Below are 16,831 nucleotides of genomic sequence, written 5' to 3'. Positions count from 1 at the left end.
ATATTCATTCAGAGCAGCAACAGCAAGACCATTACAGTTCTTCCCCCTGCACTTTTAAACCGCACAGTTAATTGAGTCTTGAGCAGCTAAAATAATTTAGCAAATAAAATAAAGACATAAGAAAATTCTCCAGGGGGATGAAGCATTCATTGTTTTAGAACCTAGTCATTAGGAGACTTTAAATTGTATGAAGAAAGAAAAATTCTGAATCCTAGAAAGCTAGATCTTATTATCTACCTAACATGATTTTACTTTAACTTGGGAAGTTGATATGGCCACTGGTACTATTTTGTAGTACTGGCAATGCATTTGAGGGCAACGGCATTGCAGGAATGTCTCCTTTTCTTTCAGAATGTGTCTCTGTATTCTAACGTTTCTTGACAATTAAGTAAATTATTCAGTAGCTTATGTTTAGCATATAGCAGTATCGAAGACTCACTGCTTTTTGCACAGGAATCATTTCATTTCTGGCCATGCTCTGAGAACTTAATTATTTCTTATGAATCCAAAAAATGGTCATTTTTACTTTGAAAATGGTAAGAACTAACTTCAGAGATTAATCTTTTTCTTTCTATAGATTTCTTTCAAAGTGCTAAAAGATCAGGTTATAATTAATCAGAAATGAATTAATAAATTTTTCTTACTTTGCCATTAAAGGAATAATACTTGAAATTTGTCCTGGAAGCCTGTAAATATTTTTGAAAGTCTAGATGAAAGACTAACAGCTTCTTAATAATCTCATTTCCAGTATGCTTTGCACATTGAATCTGAAACCTTTTCCATTGAAAATTCTTTTAAAATGTGTAATGGAGAAGAAAAATCTGTTGTTTTATTTGGTTGGTTGGTTGGTTTTTTTTTTCCTTTGAAGTAGTTACTGCTCTATTCAGGCTATCTTTCTATTAACCACAGCTGTTACAAACAACAAATTTCTTCTTAGCACATACAAAACTTGCAACTCTATTTTGAGTCAAGAGATTGTTTTATGTAATGAAGCCATACTTTCTGAGAAATTATAACACATCTTGAAGTTAAATCTACAGTAACAACATAGCGGACGGAAGGATTCCCCTTTCCCTAATGTAAGTCCTAGTACCTGTAAAATATTATGAGTATGGAAAAATTATTAGACCACACACATATCCATATTGAACAGCCAATATATACATGGATTCAAAAAGATTTAGAAGGATTCGTTTTTTTAAACATCAAAGAAGAGAACAACTAAGTGAGGACAGAATAACTGAAGGAAGGCCCACAAGAGAGACCTATGAAAAAGAAACTGAGCTGGGACACCAGGTGGCATTACTGACCTTCCCGTCTGTAAATTACACAAAGAAAACTTTATAAAAGTTATCACACAGCGTACTGTCAACATCTAGGCTCCAATACAATTTAAATAAGAGTAATTGATGCTGGATAGGTTGTAGAGAGTAATTCTCCTTTCCACAAACGGTGGTTTTACCCCCAGGGACACACATTCTAGGTAAAAGTGAGAAGAACAACAGCCACTGTGGTGGGTTAGAATAGCCTCTTGTATTTACTGGTTTGAATACTAGCACTCTCTTTAAGATGACTGCCATGTAGGGACAGGTAAAACCAGCTTTCTTCCTGATATTAGCTGTAGATTGAACACTGCCCAAACAAGGATACAGTTATTTATTCCTACAGAGGAAATACAGCATGCCAAAGTATGGGAAATCCTGCTGAAGGACAAGCTACCCATTAGATCATAGTAGTAAACCAAAAAAGCCAAATGGGCAAAAGATGACAAGAAACTTGGAAATATGGATTCCATTCCCTACTGAAATGATGGACAAAAATTCACCAGTTGGTACACTTGATATTTTACCTACATTCATTTAGTATGTGATTCCTCCTGCTACCAAGCAATGTTCTATCAGAAGAGCTTCCTTCACAAAAATTATTTCTTTAACCGTTGGGAAAGGAGGGATTTCTTTCTGTTACCAACCATGGCAATGACTTTATTTCCTACTTTTCATAGCTTTCCTGAACATAAGCCTTAGTTACAGTCTTTGGTAATATTTTACAGTGTGTCTGAGAGGCACTTTAAAGATCCAGGCACTTAAGTCACCTGCTAGGAAGCGGCTTGTACAACACTTGACTACAAAACCCAGAGGCTAATGTAGAATTTAAGAATAACTTGACAGTTTCATTTGAAAAATCTTGTCTTCAGACTTGCTATCACTTTTATCACAATATTTGTGGAAATCTATGTATTCCAAATAAGATACACTGCAAGCCTCCAGACATACAAGTACTAAGGACATCAAGTGTCTAGTCTTTACATGGCAACCTTTATAAATGAAAGTGGGCAATACGTATATAAAGAGACTCTGCATTAAAAAAATGTGGACAAAAAGATCATTCCACATGATTTATTATAATGTTAAGGGCTTCATAATAAATGATGCACAAACAGGAAAGGAAAATGTCTTTATCAACAATTCAGGCTCAGAATTTTAAAGGACTCTGCAAATCATGAATTTTAATAGTTCTTTTATAAGGACATGCCTAAGCGTGTCTAAGTCAACAGGGCTTATCACTAGGTGTTTGAGTGAGATCCTGCACTTCAGCAGTATGTCTTTTGGAAAGAAAAAGTATTATAAACTACTAGTACCAAAACCAGTAAATATGATCATAATCTATTCCGCAACTTGGAAACATGTAGTTACAAAGACAGGGAACACCATTATATACCACAGCCAGGTAATTTATCAGCAGCTTTGTAGGAGAGGTACTCCTTGATCAGCAAACTGGTTAATCACGTTACTGATGAAATTACATAACACACAAAATTTGGGATCAGCCACAGTTACTATACCTGCTGTCTCTCTCTGGGATTTCTTTAATAGCAATTCTGACTTGATTGCTCAAATCTCGTCCTGCATATACAATGCCGTAAGTTCCTTTCCCCAGAATGACTCGCTCGCCATTTTCATCATATTCGTAATCATACTGCAAAGCAAACAACAACATGAAATGAAACAGAGGAGTAAGATTTATTCCATCTGACACTGTGCTCATAACTAAGGCATCTAGGACACTAGTTACTTTCTGCAGACTATGGAGAAGGAAAGAAAAACACTTCAAGAAAATTCGCATACCGTGCAGACATGCCTATATTTCTCCACTGACTTTGCAGGAAGCACTGGCTTCTAAGGTAGCCATTTCAGGTAAGTGCATGAAGCTAAGCTAGCCTTTACCTGCTCCGTGTAGTTATACTTGCATGTCTTACGCAACAGCATCTGCAGTTCTGCTGGCAGGTGCTGTAACAACAAGAGAAGGCGACAGAGGGCACTCGGCGCCAAACGGAGAACTTGGGCTCCCACAGGGACACAGAAAGCCAGGCGGGATACACCTCGCTTGCCCCAGATGCTCTCCTGACCTGGCCACATCTTCCAAAACCAGCACCACCTCAATTTTGCCAGCGCCAGGTCAGCCAGTACAGCGTGCCAATGGAGGTTAGTCAGGATTACAGTGTATTAAGCGTGGTTTCAGCTGAATTTGAATTTCAAAGAGTTTAAGGCCAGTCCAGAAACAGTCATTAGACAGATTATCTGATCTGTCCTCTTGTGTAACACAGACATATAATTTCACACACTCACTCCCATGCTAAGCCCAGTAGCTCATGCCTGGATAAAGTATTTTTTCTTTTCCTCCAAATAAAGACTGCTACCTTTTTAATAAAAGAGAAAACTCACTGCTTCTTTTAGTACTTTATTTCAACAATTAATTACTCTCACGGTGAAGACATGCCTCTTATTTCAAATTTCTTTGGTGTCACTGTATTTCATTTCATTCTTCTTCAATAGATTAAAAAGACCATTAGCACATAGTAATTTTCCCTGTAAAAATACTTACCCACTGTAATCAAGCCACCCACTGCTTTTCTTTTTGCTAAAATAAACAAATTAGGCACCCTAAGGTTCTCATTGTAGGGTATTTTTCTATCCCACAAGTCACTCCAGTGGTTTCTGAAATCTCTGATTTCAGATGTATTATAAAATACCAACATCAAAACTGGGACAGATGGCTGTATTCATTATCCAGTACTGACTCCCTCTGTTAGTTCTGGATGTCTCTAGAGCTTCAGGACACCCCATTTGCATGCGACAGGACATGGGCTTAGGTATTCTATCCTGTTCCCTGCCACCTAAAAGGAAGCCTAAACACCCTAAATACTGCATTGCACCCAATGGCCCTCTACTCACTTTTCAATTATGTGTATGTTCAGATAGAAACCCAAGGTGAGACTACAGCGTGTAATGGCATACCCAGGCAAGCTGTAACTTAGCTAACGTGTGGTAGCAGAAGTAGGGCATCCTAAGCTTCAGTGTGAGTTAGTGGGCTAAAGGTATAAACAGACTCCCAGTAGCACCAACATCATCATCTGGTTTGAGTTTGCTGTTCATTGCCATGCTTGCCGCAGATGGTAACTAGCAAGGACAAGCTTTCCCCTACTACAATTATATCCTTCCTTCTTGTGCAGACAACCTGCCAATAATGTAAGTGTACATGATTCCAGTGATGCATGAAACAGACAACAAACAGTCTTTAAAATTTAACCAGATGCTAATGCTGCCTGACTATGATTACACTCTGAAGTAACTGTTAAAAGAGTCACTCTGTAATAAGCACGACTGGAGAATTCAGAGGCGGGTACCTTCTCAAGCAAGTATGCTAACTGAAATACAAGAGATTTAGCTATGCTGGTTATAAAAACTACATGAGGACCATTAAAAAGAATCATTAATTTATAAACAGTAGAGGATAAAATTTCGTAAACAATAACTTGTCTAGCTTCTTCCAGAGAAGGGATGAGTAATTTACTCACTTTAGTGAAATGCTACATGAGAAGTCCAAAATTGTTAGTATGTGGGAAGGGGCGGGGGGGGAGTAAAAATACCTCTAGAGAGTCTCCATCACATTCCCCTTCCTCTGTAGTCTTCCCTATTTCGTCAGTGATACTGTTCACCATGTCAAAAAACCTGTTAAGGGGGAAGGGAGGAAAGAAAAGCAAATACACACTTGAGGCAGTACAGGGACAAAGAGAATGCTTCTCTCTAAAGTTATGAATGAACCAAAATAGGACTTAAGTATAGTAATTATAAACTCAGTATGAAAGTTTGTTGGCAAAAAGAAAAAAAACATTTTTTTGTTTACATGGAGAATTAACAGTCAAAATCTGCAGTTTTCCAACTTCTTTTATGCACTCCTTTTATATGTGCAAGACATCCATGATGTCTGAAATTATGAATGGAATTAATATTTCAAAATCTATGTATCAGGTGAAATTCTCATCCTATACCACCGTTTCTTTATGTCCAATGAAAGCACTGAAGCATCACGAGAAGTGCCTAGAAGTCTTGCCTACATTTGGAGGAGTTTTTGTAGTGCAGGAAGGTTAGCTTCAAGTTTTTGCTCGAATGAAAAGGGGATCTATTTTACAACTTCCCATTAAAAAATATACTATTACACATGACGTCTACCCCTTTGAAAGAATGCAGGTACAAATACCATGTCATCCTAAGGTATTGCTTACTTGTTTTCTAAGAAGTGCTCAGACACGAAGGGGAATGAACATGGAAAAAGAACCTATGTGAACTAGAATGGATGAGAGGACAAGCGAGGGATTGGGCCGGGAGGTGGTCACAGCCATTAATATGGAGTACCGCTGTGATTTTTTGCAAAGTTGCAGCCTTTTTTAGCACAAAAAGACATGACATTTCCTCTGGGAATGCCTTCTGGATCAATTCAAGACCACAGACCTCAAGCTCATGGAGCAGAAACACAGCTTGGAGAATCTGAGACACCCCTAATTTTGTGCAGCAAACCCTTGCCAAGTGTCCTGTAGGGATACTGGAACAATCTTACTTATGTAAGCACAATGCTAATGTAAAAGAAATCGAATGTGCTTCTTCGTAATTGTAAATAAAATTTTAGTTGCAGTTAAAAAGAAATCTTGACCAGACCTTGTTGTTACCCCAAATGTTCCCACTTCAGAAAATCCATTTTAAGTTTAGGATGCTTTGTTGGATTGGGGGCAGCAAACACTTGTAATAAGCCTTAATATGATAAGTGTTAGAAGAATAATCCCACAAAGTGTGTAAAAAAAAAAAATTAAATTTGTAATCCTGTTTGTTTCTAATATTTATCTGGCCTTGCATGTTGACCCTTCAAACCTCATACATCTCCAGGGTACTGCGGTACTAATCTTCTGCATGAAAGATGGTGATCACTGAGTATGCTCAGATCAACTTTTACCACAGTTCCGAAACAGTCAGTCCCTGTTGTGCATGCAGACACCATCTACTCCATCACAGGCCAGTTTTTTTCTGAAATAACAACAGTGACACACCTTCTGCAATGAAGTTCTGTGCAGAAATAGATTTGAAAGTCATCCGAGTTGTGCAGCACGTACAGGAAACAGCACCGTTCTTCAAACTTCGAAATGCTGAAAGAACAGCCAAGCAGAAACACGTTATCGGAAAGATGCATTTGGACTTCTACCGGCTATGTCAAACCATACAGATCAACCCGTTTAATATGGGAAAGCGCCAGGTTAAACCTGAGAAGCCATGGTTTTTCCTTATTGTAAAATTACACTCCTGTATCCTCCAAAGTTCACGTTCTGCTCTTTGCTATCATTCAGCTTGCCCCCTAGTCCACACATTGCCCAAGAAAGAGTAGGAGCCAAGAAGTTAATAGGATGAATGCCATTGACCTGAGTCATTTTTGTCTTCAGTGTATTTAGGTAAGGCCCTTAATTTCCACTCCTGCAGCCAGGATGAAACATCCTTTCAGGATCACATTAGAAAGCTGGGCTTTGAACTCAAACCATGAGTTCTTCCTGCTTTAGAGATCAGCCACAGCTCAATCCTGAATAGAAAAATTTCTGATCGGTTCCTTGTGAATTGGTACATTGATAGCATGTTTGACAAATATTTTAAAATTAAGTCAGCATCAAAAAATGAGGTGAATGACTTTACCACCCTTGCCCACCCACGCCTTTCCTCAGTTTTGGTTTTATCTGCTGTAACAGCAGAACAAAGATAATGAAAAAGTACATATGCCATTTTCTTATGGATGCATAGATTTCTCAAAAGAAGAGAAGAGGTGCAAACTCCGGTAAAGTTGTCAGTTTTCTACCCCAAGTAGGCTGCAGCTCTTGCAAAGATATTCATTCACCAGAACTGTTTTATATGCATGTCATTACTGTGCTCCTTATAGAAAATATTAAACATTATTTGAAATAGCTCTTTCTGTAACTTTGGCACATGTTGAGTGCCAGGTGTCAAGCTGATGCAGTATAATTGATTGTTACTATATTAGAAAAGGGAAAAAAAAAAAAAAAGATGGCTAGAGGTGTTACAAGGGAATATAATACAGTATTTGAAAAAACAAGACAAATTTACTCTCCTTATTAACATTCTTAAGATACTGGACAAAATCCACAGTCCTAGTGAAATCAATGTATTTTAGCTGGATCAAGATAGCCATCATATTTTTAATTAATTTATAGCACAATAAAGTAGAATGGTATTCTGTGTTATGCCAAAGGATTGATGATTTGATTAACATAACAGTTTATCTTCAAATATCAGGAAATACTTGTCATTTTCAACCTTTAAGTGTCTAAGGTTGTCTGATCCTTGCTTCCTTTTATGATTCCTCTATTTTGAGCCCTGTAACTTTTGATAAGCAAATGGTGCTTTAGACAAGCTGGGGGGCCTGCCTTTCATAAAGTTACTTATGAGAAAAGTGAGCTTCATTATAAGAATATTTGTCTTTGGGTGTTGCAAGTCACTTGTTTTTACGTTAGGAAAAAATTCGTAAGTGCTAATGTACACACCTGGGAAGACAGTCACTGTCTCCAGTTTATAAACTAACTTTTAATTCACATTTTTCAAGCATATAGGTAAACTCTCTAGATACGGAGTAACTGATATTAACAGAATTACTCATTCATTTCAAGTTCCATGTGAGTTTAAACATTTTACTGATTAAACTGTCAGTTTAAACCTGACGTGCACAGAAGCCACTGACTAACACAGAAGTGAATAAAAGGGTAAGAATGTGGAGTGTACACAGGGGGCAGGCAAATTCATAAATATTTAAGGCCTTTAAGTGAGCATGTACATTGCTTTTATGTTGCTTTCCTCCCTGAAAAAATGTTGTTGAAGTGAAAAAAGGAAGACTAAAAAAAATACCAAGTTATAAAAAGAGACAGGATAATTTGCTCAGGAAATGCCTCATTCTGCCAGTTCCCGAGCACACGTGGTATTCACCGATTTCTACAACAGCAGAACTGGGGCTGAATTTGCGAAACTCCAAAGCCGAACAAGGAAGCACGATGCAGCGTGGCCCCTTGCACCCAGCTTGTGTGTGTCCAGACCTCCCCTCGGTCAATGAGAAACACTGCAAATGCCCTAACTACTGCTTACTAATACTTTCAGATGAAGCACCAGATAAAACAGTTGAGCATTGGCAGCAACCACAGAAAAGCAGCTCCGTGGAACTTCCATCTGTTTTCTAGAAGTGTAGCAGTATAGACACCTCCTACTGTCGTAATTAAGTAGCCTGACGAGACTCCAAGAACTTGGGATGGACGACGAACACCCTTGTTGTCAATTCTTAAGCTATGAAGAAAACTGGATGCAGATCTGAATCCAACTTTTTCCCGTTTCTAACGCTACATTTATCAGCACGACCTCTGAGGCGCTCTCCCACGGAAACAACACAAGTAGCAGTTATTTCATAATCCAGGGCTTGTCCCGAACACTGAGAAAAAGCCAACTTGTAGTCTAGCAACTTCAGTCTGCTACTTTATTTTTTATTTTTAGATTGGAAAAATAAAGATGGTATCTTCTTGCTCATATGATGTCAGCTCTGCAGAACACTAGGGACTTTTCTGGATAACCCGAGATGCAAAGCACCTTGGGGTAGCAGCCATGTTCCAAAAGCTCTGACGAAGCCTTTAAGATTAACAGTACTTTTTGGCCTGATTCAATAATAAACATTTGTGTTTAAGAGGTCAAGAAGGCATATGACAAAAGCAGAGTTATTTACATCAGCACACAAACTGCTAATCAATGCGTCTGTTAAGCTAAACCCAGTTACTATGACTCCCTGCATACAGGGTGTGATTTAGCACTGTGCTGCTCAGAGACCTCTGTATTTTCCAAGTCCCTTTGCAATTCTTGAGAGCTGAACTCTATTACTCATGAAATAAGACGTTGATTACACCGGCTGATACATACCACACAGAAGAAGTGACCTCTCAGTCACTTCCTTGAAGTATTTACCAAAAACATAAGCCATTTCAATGCTAGATGTCTCTTCAGACCTGCTGTCTCCTTATGTAAGGCAGTAAATATTTCTGGAGGCTTTTGTTGAAAAAGCCTCCAAGATGTACAAAGACCTGCCTTGTACCTTAAGGCTGCACCTCTAAAGCTAGCGCTTACTAGTCTAGAAAGGCTGAGAATCCCCATAAAGCTGGGAACTCCCCCTTCTTAGACTGCTTTAAGTCTAGGAGCTTCAAAGGAACCAAAAATAGTCTGGGTACAAAAACAGATTAGAAGCAGGCCTGGTTCTGAAGGCTGTCCCACTCCAAAGAATACCAGCCTTCATAAAACTAGGAAAAAACATGAAAAACACTCAAAAATTAAGTGATCAGAAACTTGCATATATTTGGAAGGAGGAAAAAAAAAAAAAAAAGCTTATTCAGTTTTATACTTGCATAAGATAAAGATTTCCCTCTGCAGCTCCTCATGGAGGCAGCCAGAGAGTTTTCTAAGAATTCACAGTGACTCTTGGCTCACTGTAAAGTCTTCCAAGTTGTTTTCGACATCTGTCCAGATGAACAGATTGGAAATTTAATTGACAAATTAAATGACAATTGCCAGTTTAAATAACAAATGCATGATGGTACACCAGAAATAGTACTGACCACAGCATGGTTTAACAAGGGGGAAGGAGGGGAGAAGGAAGGAAAGAAAAAAAAAAAAAAAAAAGGACAATAAATACTTTTTTCTTTTCTTTTTTTTTTTAGAAGCACACAAAAACATACTGTAACCAAAACCTAAACCAGACTAAACTAAGAGTATCATTGCAATTTTTGCCAAAAATAGGCTGGATCCCACAGGATTGAATTTCTGTGCCTATTGATAGTTTGTTTTTTTAAGTTACTTTTTGGAAGGAAAAAGAATCATCCATCTGTGTAAAAACGTACTGCAGACATAGCAACAGCTTTGTGTGTATGGAACAGTTATTATTAGAACAGAGCAATGACTATTTAAAAAAAAAAGTAGGATTTCTGGACTTTTTTTTAAAATTACACTAAAAGCAAACACCAAAGTGGAAAATTGCAGGATGCCAAAGTATAGATAAATCCTAGGGGAAAAAACAAAAGAAAAAAACAAACTAAAACGAAGAATTGATCTGAAGAGGTAGAACACTTCTTTCTTACGGTCAGAAGATACAAACAAGATGCACACTACGTTCAACCTGGGCTAGCGGAGCAGACCCACTAACTCAGATTTGTCTGTTCTCTACTGACAACATGGCACACAATCCAAACTAAACCCCCCTCCAGTAAAGAACTGTCCCTAGAAGAAGTCTCCCTGGGAGACAGAAAACATTTTGCTGAAATCAAGCAAATAGATGGCAAAGTTTCCTCCTTTGTCACTATCTCACAAGCCCCGTCCCACAGAGGGAAGTGTGCTGAAGAGAAGAAAGGTGGCCTTGAACGTATGACATCGTTCTCTTCTAATCCAGTCAAGCCAGTCTTGCACGTGTCATTCCTGATCCTATGATTTGTTCATCCATGTTAACCTACTTCACATGAATCTTTGGGAGGTTTGAGGCTGGGTTTTTTTGTTTTGTTTTGTTTTTAATTCCCCCCTGCCATTGACTCCCTTTTCCATTCTCTCAAACAATCTTCAAGTTTTCACTTTGTGGTCTAACCTCTCTGCCACTCTCCGTTGATAGACTCCTTGTGGGCCTTCCCTCTTTTGCTGCCATACCCATAAACAGACACAGAAACAAAAAAAACCCCAAACATACACGCTTACACCAAAACCCCACAACAGGCAAGCAATTAGGATACTGCAAGACACCCTGATCTTGTCAGTGCCTCATATAATGCCACTCTGCATCCACATGTTAATTCCTGGCTTGTGTGTTCTGTGCACCAAGCAGCTCCTGGCTGTGACAGAACTCAGGTAAGATGACGTGAAACATTGGCAGTTATTTTAATTCAATCTTAATTAGCATAAAGTGACTACCAACTTTTAGAAAATACTAGTTTCTTTTTATTTAACAGTCTATATTTGCTAATTTTTACATAACACACCCTGCAAGCAGTCATTTCTGAATCTGAAATAAGACTCCTGGGGCTTCACTTAGAGCAGGGCACCTGTGAAAGTCACCTGCAACACTCTGCTCCAGTTCTGTGTCTGTTACTCCACCAAGGAGCGGAGCTGTTGTGGAACAGCAACTTAACACAATACTCATTCAGTTACTCTTTTAATTTCAAAAGATGAAAGGGAAAAAAAACAAAACAAAACAAACTTACCTTACTCCCCTGATAGAAGCAGCACTGAAGTTCCACTCATGAATACCTTTCTGTAACATGCAGAAGAAAACAAATAAATAAAACATTGCTTTTGACAAACAAAGAGCCTGTAAGGCATATCTGTAGCCTGGAACTCAAGAGATGGAAAGAGGAACACTTGAATTATAACAGCCTGTTACCTTTTAACAGTTATTCTTCAGGGCTTTTTTTTTTTTTTTTCACCTAAAATCAAAGGGACAGAAGCTCTAGATAGAAGTTTGGGGCTGTTTGTTTCTTCACTGTTTATTCTGCAAACACAATATACTATTTTAGAAAGTATGCAAAAGAGCCGATCAGAAGGGCTGCCAGTACAGCCTGGTCTGGGTGCTGAACTTGGGGTCACCTGCGACCCTTTGGAAAGTGGGGGGGTGGGGGTGGGGGTGGAAATTCCCACCTCTGAGAACAAGAAGAGCCTGCTCTGGACGCTCAATGCCCTAGCGCGTGGGAAGACCGGGCAGAGCGCGCTGGAAGCAGGGAGTCTGACACTGGAGAGCAAAGTGGGAAATTCTTGGAAAGTAGGAGGAATTGTCCAGGGAAGGAACAAATCTGAAGGCCAAGTGTCCCGAGAAACAGAAAGGAGATTGTTTCCCTAAGAATCCAGAAGAGAGCAGTAAGAATATACCAAAACCCCCAAGAGCTGCTGGAACAACAAACAAGGCTGGAAGAAAGAAGCCACCCTATGAAAACACAAAGGGCCAGGCCTCATTTATTTTCAGATCTTTAAAATTTACATCTGTCACATTCAGCAGAACTGAGTTCTCTCTGTAGACAGTCATATTGCTCTGTGTTTATATTCTAATAAAACTTTACTGTAGGAAACAGAAGCCTTTTGTATCTTCTCAGAAAAACACTCTCCTTTCAGGAAAAGGTGGAACTACACCACCTCAAAGTCCTGGCAAACTCGGGATCCCACCACAATGAGCAACAGATTTGAAGAAACTCGGTTTTCTAGAGCTGAATTTCATTTGGCATTTTAGTGACCTGAGCAACTAAAAGGCACAGACACATTTCTTGCCAAGAGGTAATTTATAGCATAAGGGCACAGTATCAAACACAAACACAATCAGATGTATTCCAAAAGAAGACATGAAAATGTGTAGCTTACAAAACATTTCATGAATAGTGAAACATGCAGAAGTCAGAACAGATACACTGCCAAAATAGTTGCACAATGTGCAGCAAATGATAGAGGAAATTATTCTCCCAGCTGTAACAGCTTTCTTTAAGGCTTCCTACATCAATTTTCTCCTCCTCTGTAATTCTTTCCTTCCTGCTCAAATCACATTAAAGGTTGTGATGCTAATATAAAATGCCTAACACAACATACCAAAAATACAAAGAAACCTCTTTCTTGAAGCACAAGCTTCACACTATTATAACTGTAAAGCACAAAGCAGTAACTCCAGTATCTCTTCAATGTTAAATGGGGGGAAGGGTTTCTCCAGTGGAGTACAGGGAGAGGAGAGTAGCCTGATACTAAGAAAAGGTGGGATTGCACCTTGAAGTGGAGGTACCAACTGATGCTAGTATGAAGTGTTTGCAAAACTACTATTTGAGTTGCCTGGTTCTCTTGCATGAAGAAAGATCAGCAACTCAATCCCTCTGCTAATAAGGAGGGCGTATCTGCACTGTCTTTCGCTCCTCCCTCCATACACAAACTCCACCCTCCAATTTTCCATGCTTGGAAACTCTCTTCAGAGCTTAGCTATTGGTACTTGTCCAATTCCCACTATTGGGAATGATCTAAAAATTTAAGTAATTTAAAATATATGTATATATGACAAGCAGAAATGCTCAAGAAACATAACAAGAAGCGTTGTGGGCTTTACCTGTCATCTACGTGCAACTAACGTCTCACATATTCAGACACCTTTCATTTACCACACGATGTTCTCAGGCAATGAAATAATATAAAAGTTATGTCCCTCATGATCTTGCCAAGTTTTGAATACATTGGAGTAAACATATCAGGCGTGCTATCCAAATTCAGCATCTGTTCTTTGGTTAGGCAAAAAAACACCAACCACCCAAAACAAAACTCAAAATGGATTCAGAAGCCAACGCGAAACAGAGACAGGCTGTTCTACTTCAAACTTGCAACAGCACTGCTGCATTCCTCTAATCCCATGTGGAAAGGGCTGCTAAAATTAGGGAACTGCAAGGCAAAGGTAACGTGTATTCTACAAAATATAATGCTATCTGATTTTTGTAGGCATTTGTGTATGTTAAACTTGGTATTATTAAAGGCATAAATATTAAGATATGCTGCTAAAAAAAGCCACGGAAAAGGAAGAGACCACATTATTTATCCTGTTATTGACTGTCATTTGCTTATTTATTACAAAATTGGTGGCTGCAGGCTCCACTGAGTTCCAGTTTGGATTTGAAACAGAAATTCATTATCTCTGTGCATGAAAGGAAGTTCATACACTTTGTAACTCACAATTCTTATTCTTACAGCACTGACTGAATTTTGGAAAATAAGCAAAACCTTTAATTTATGAGCCAAAGTGACCTGAAATCTGAAGTGTGAGCTGGTAAAGCTCTGGCAGACCTATGGTAGGTAGACTGATATTGGATAGGTGAAGCAGTTTCCAAACCCAGCTGCCTAACCTGCCCTTGCAGTAGGGATAGGTGGTCTTTGCTTGTTAATCAGCCCCTAAAAGGCACGTTTGCACCCTAGTAAGGATCAAAGTAAGAGTCTTCCTCTTTGCAGTGGGCTGACAGATAATACATCAGTTTCCTTCACAAAATCTCTTATCAAAGACAAATATTATACTGGTTACATTCAACTAAAAGGAAGGTGGTGTCTTCAAATTTTTCTAGTCCCTTTTCTCCCTGTAAGGTCTCTGATGGATTCTAAGGACTTTGACAAACTTGCAACAACAGACTATAATTGTACAGCTGAAGGGGTAACCACCAAATTGCCCACTGCATTCTTTTGATGGGTATTATGGCTTCGCAGGGCAAGGATGCCTGCACTGAGTATCAATCAGATCCTGGGCTACTGAATAAGCTCACCACGGTAAGGATTCTGGCCAGAGCAAAAGTACTTGGGAGTGCACTTAAAACTGACCTTGTCTAATGCTATTCATTAGCACTAGGGCAGCAAAAATAGGAAAACGCTAATCTGCAGAAAATACAGAGATACGCTCCCCAAATCAGGAGGGCGGGGGGGGAAGGGGAGAAAAAAGAAAAAAGGTATAACATACTATAAAGAAACTTTAAAAATGGAATAACAGGATTACAATAACGGAAAACACTACAAAGCAAACGTTACAACCTCTGTAAAGCCAAAATAGCTACCTACTGAACACCAAACAGGTACAGACTAATACATCCAAATCCTTCTCCCAGGCACAAGATGACTGGGCAGTCAAGTGACACAGCTAGGAAAGAGGCCCACTGTTGAAAGTATCAAGCAAAACATCTCAGTAGCTAAAAGATACATGCCTGCACCATGAAATACCACTTGGGGAATATGAGTGCACGTGCTCAAGTAAGGTTAACTCAAACTGTTACATAAGTAGCCACAGCAATGAGATGCCACGTGCGGCCAGTGCACCAAGCCTACTTGTTTTGCCTAAAAAACCCAAAAAAACCTAAGAGATACTAGGATTCTCCTTAAAAATACTCTAAGGTAAACATCAGAGAGAGAAAGGAACCACTCAACATAAACACTGTGTTAGCAAAAGAACAAAGGAGTATGAAACGGCAACAAATTCAGACCGAAAGCTAGAAGACTTAAAGTAAGGCTCTTCTTCTCCAGCAGCATTCCAATCTAGGCTCTTCCAGAGGTGCAGTGGCATTCTCAAACCACTTTCCAACACAAACGGTCATCTGTGAAACCTACACTAGTACTCAGACAGAGCTTGATCACTTTATGAGGAACATTATACGGCAAGAGTGTCTGCAACAGAGGTGAACAGGACTCAACAGTCCAGAAAATTCCTTCTAGTCCTATGTTGCTTCTTATACAATAGATATGCCACTTAACAGGATGGAAAGTATTGTTTGGAGGTGAACTGCATAAACACAAAAAAAGCCTACAAAAATAACAAAAAAGCATGTACAAGTAGTTTCTAAATAGACTAAGTCCTGAATACAGAAATACTTTCAGAACAGGTATTTTACAATAGCAAGATTTACTCTGTAGTACTGACAAATCATCATTATTTACTGTGTGGTAAAATTTGGATTTGTCCAAGAATTGCATGAATTTATTTTTTTTTAATATTATTCTCAGAGGCTGAGCCTACTTGAAGAAACATCAGTCAGAATAAACCACAAATAAACAGAAATTGATTGGTCTAGGCAAACATTTCCGTTTGTGCTCTAAATATTCTATTTCAGCCACTGTCCATTTACATTTTCTCATGAACTCGTAACAAAAATTCTAAGCAGTACGGCCTCACATGTTCTGCATGCAAAAATGTTTCTCCTTTAACAGACTACAAGTACGAAAGCTGAAGGATGGATTACCTGAAAAATAGGTCTTCACTGTCCTATCCTGCAGGCAAACAAAATGCTGCCACGGAAGAGCAAACAGCGCTAGTTCTTACGAATTACACCATCTCCAGTGTTGTACCTCCAGCTGACTCAGCCTCCATTCGCTCTTCATATACTCCCCTCCATGTTTCCATGCTCCCGCCCTTCTCTGGGGCTCTACAATGTCCTTCCTGTCTTCACTCTTACCAACATTTTGCTTCCTAAGCAGTCCAGAATGCAATAACCATTCTAGGCTTTCCTCTCCCCTTGCATCTCCAGATTTTCTAAGCTCCTTTCCAAACACATCTAGCTATCCCACACCTTGACATATGGCCTTCCCAGCTTTTTCAATTTCTAGACCTTCTGCGCATCTACCTATCCTTCTGCCAAATACTTCTTTGGCTTTTAATTGATTCTGCTCCTATTTTAAGACACCGGTCTCTATTACTTTCATATTAAAGGAGTATTTACGACAGCTGACAAGCAATACTGCAAGTACAGGAGGAAGATAGTTATGCTACATTATTTGTATGATGACAGTATTTTGTAAATTACTCATGAAATCTTAAGCAACAGACTTGTTGTATATCATACACTAGTTTAAAACAACCTAAAAGAAGATGTAAGTTATTTTAAAAAATGACGGAGACAAAAGATCCATCAAACAACAACAGGACAAACTTGAAAAAAAAAAAAAAAAAATAAAGA

At 38.8% G+C, this 16,831-nt stretch overlaps 1 protein-coding gene across 1 annotated transcript in view; it reads right to left on the bottom strand.

The window, feature by feature from the left end:
* Positions 1-16,831, bottom strand: part of MAP3K5 (mitogen-activated protein kinase kinase kinase 5) — a 107,463-nt gene that overhangs the window by 23,695 nt on the left and 66,937 nt on the right. The window contains exons 12-15 of the mRNA XM_082305798.1: positions 11,597-11,646; positions 6,380-6,475; positions 4,928-5,009; positions 2,843-2,976 (exon numbers count right to left, since the gene is read on the bottom strand). Coding sequence (XP_082161924.1) covers positions 2,843-2,976; positions 4,928-5,009; positions 6,380-6,475; positions 11,597-11,646 — 362 coding nt within the window. The remainder of the gene's footprint in view (positions 1-2,842; positions 2,977-4,927; positions 5,010-6,379; positions 6,476-11,596; positions 11,647-16,831) is intronic.

The sequence above is a fragment of the Platalea leucorodia genome, assembly GCF_965183815.1.
Source record: "Platalea leucorodia genome assembly, chromosome: 3".
NCBI classification, from domain to species: Eukaryota; Metazoa; Chordata; class Aves; order Pelecaniformes; family Threskiornithidae; genus Platalea; species Platalea leucorodia.
The sequence above is the reverse complement of the archived record's forward strand: the minus strand, read 5'-3'. Positions and strand labels throughout refer to the sequence as shown.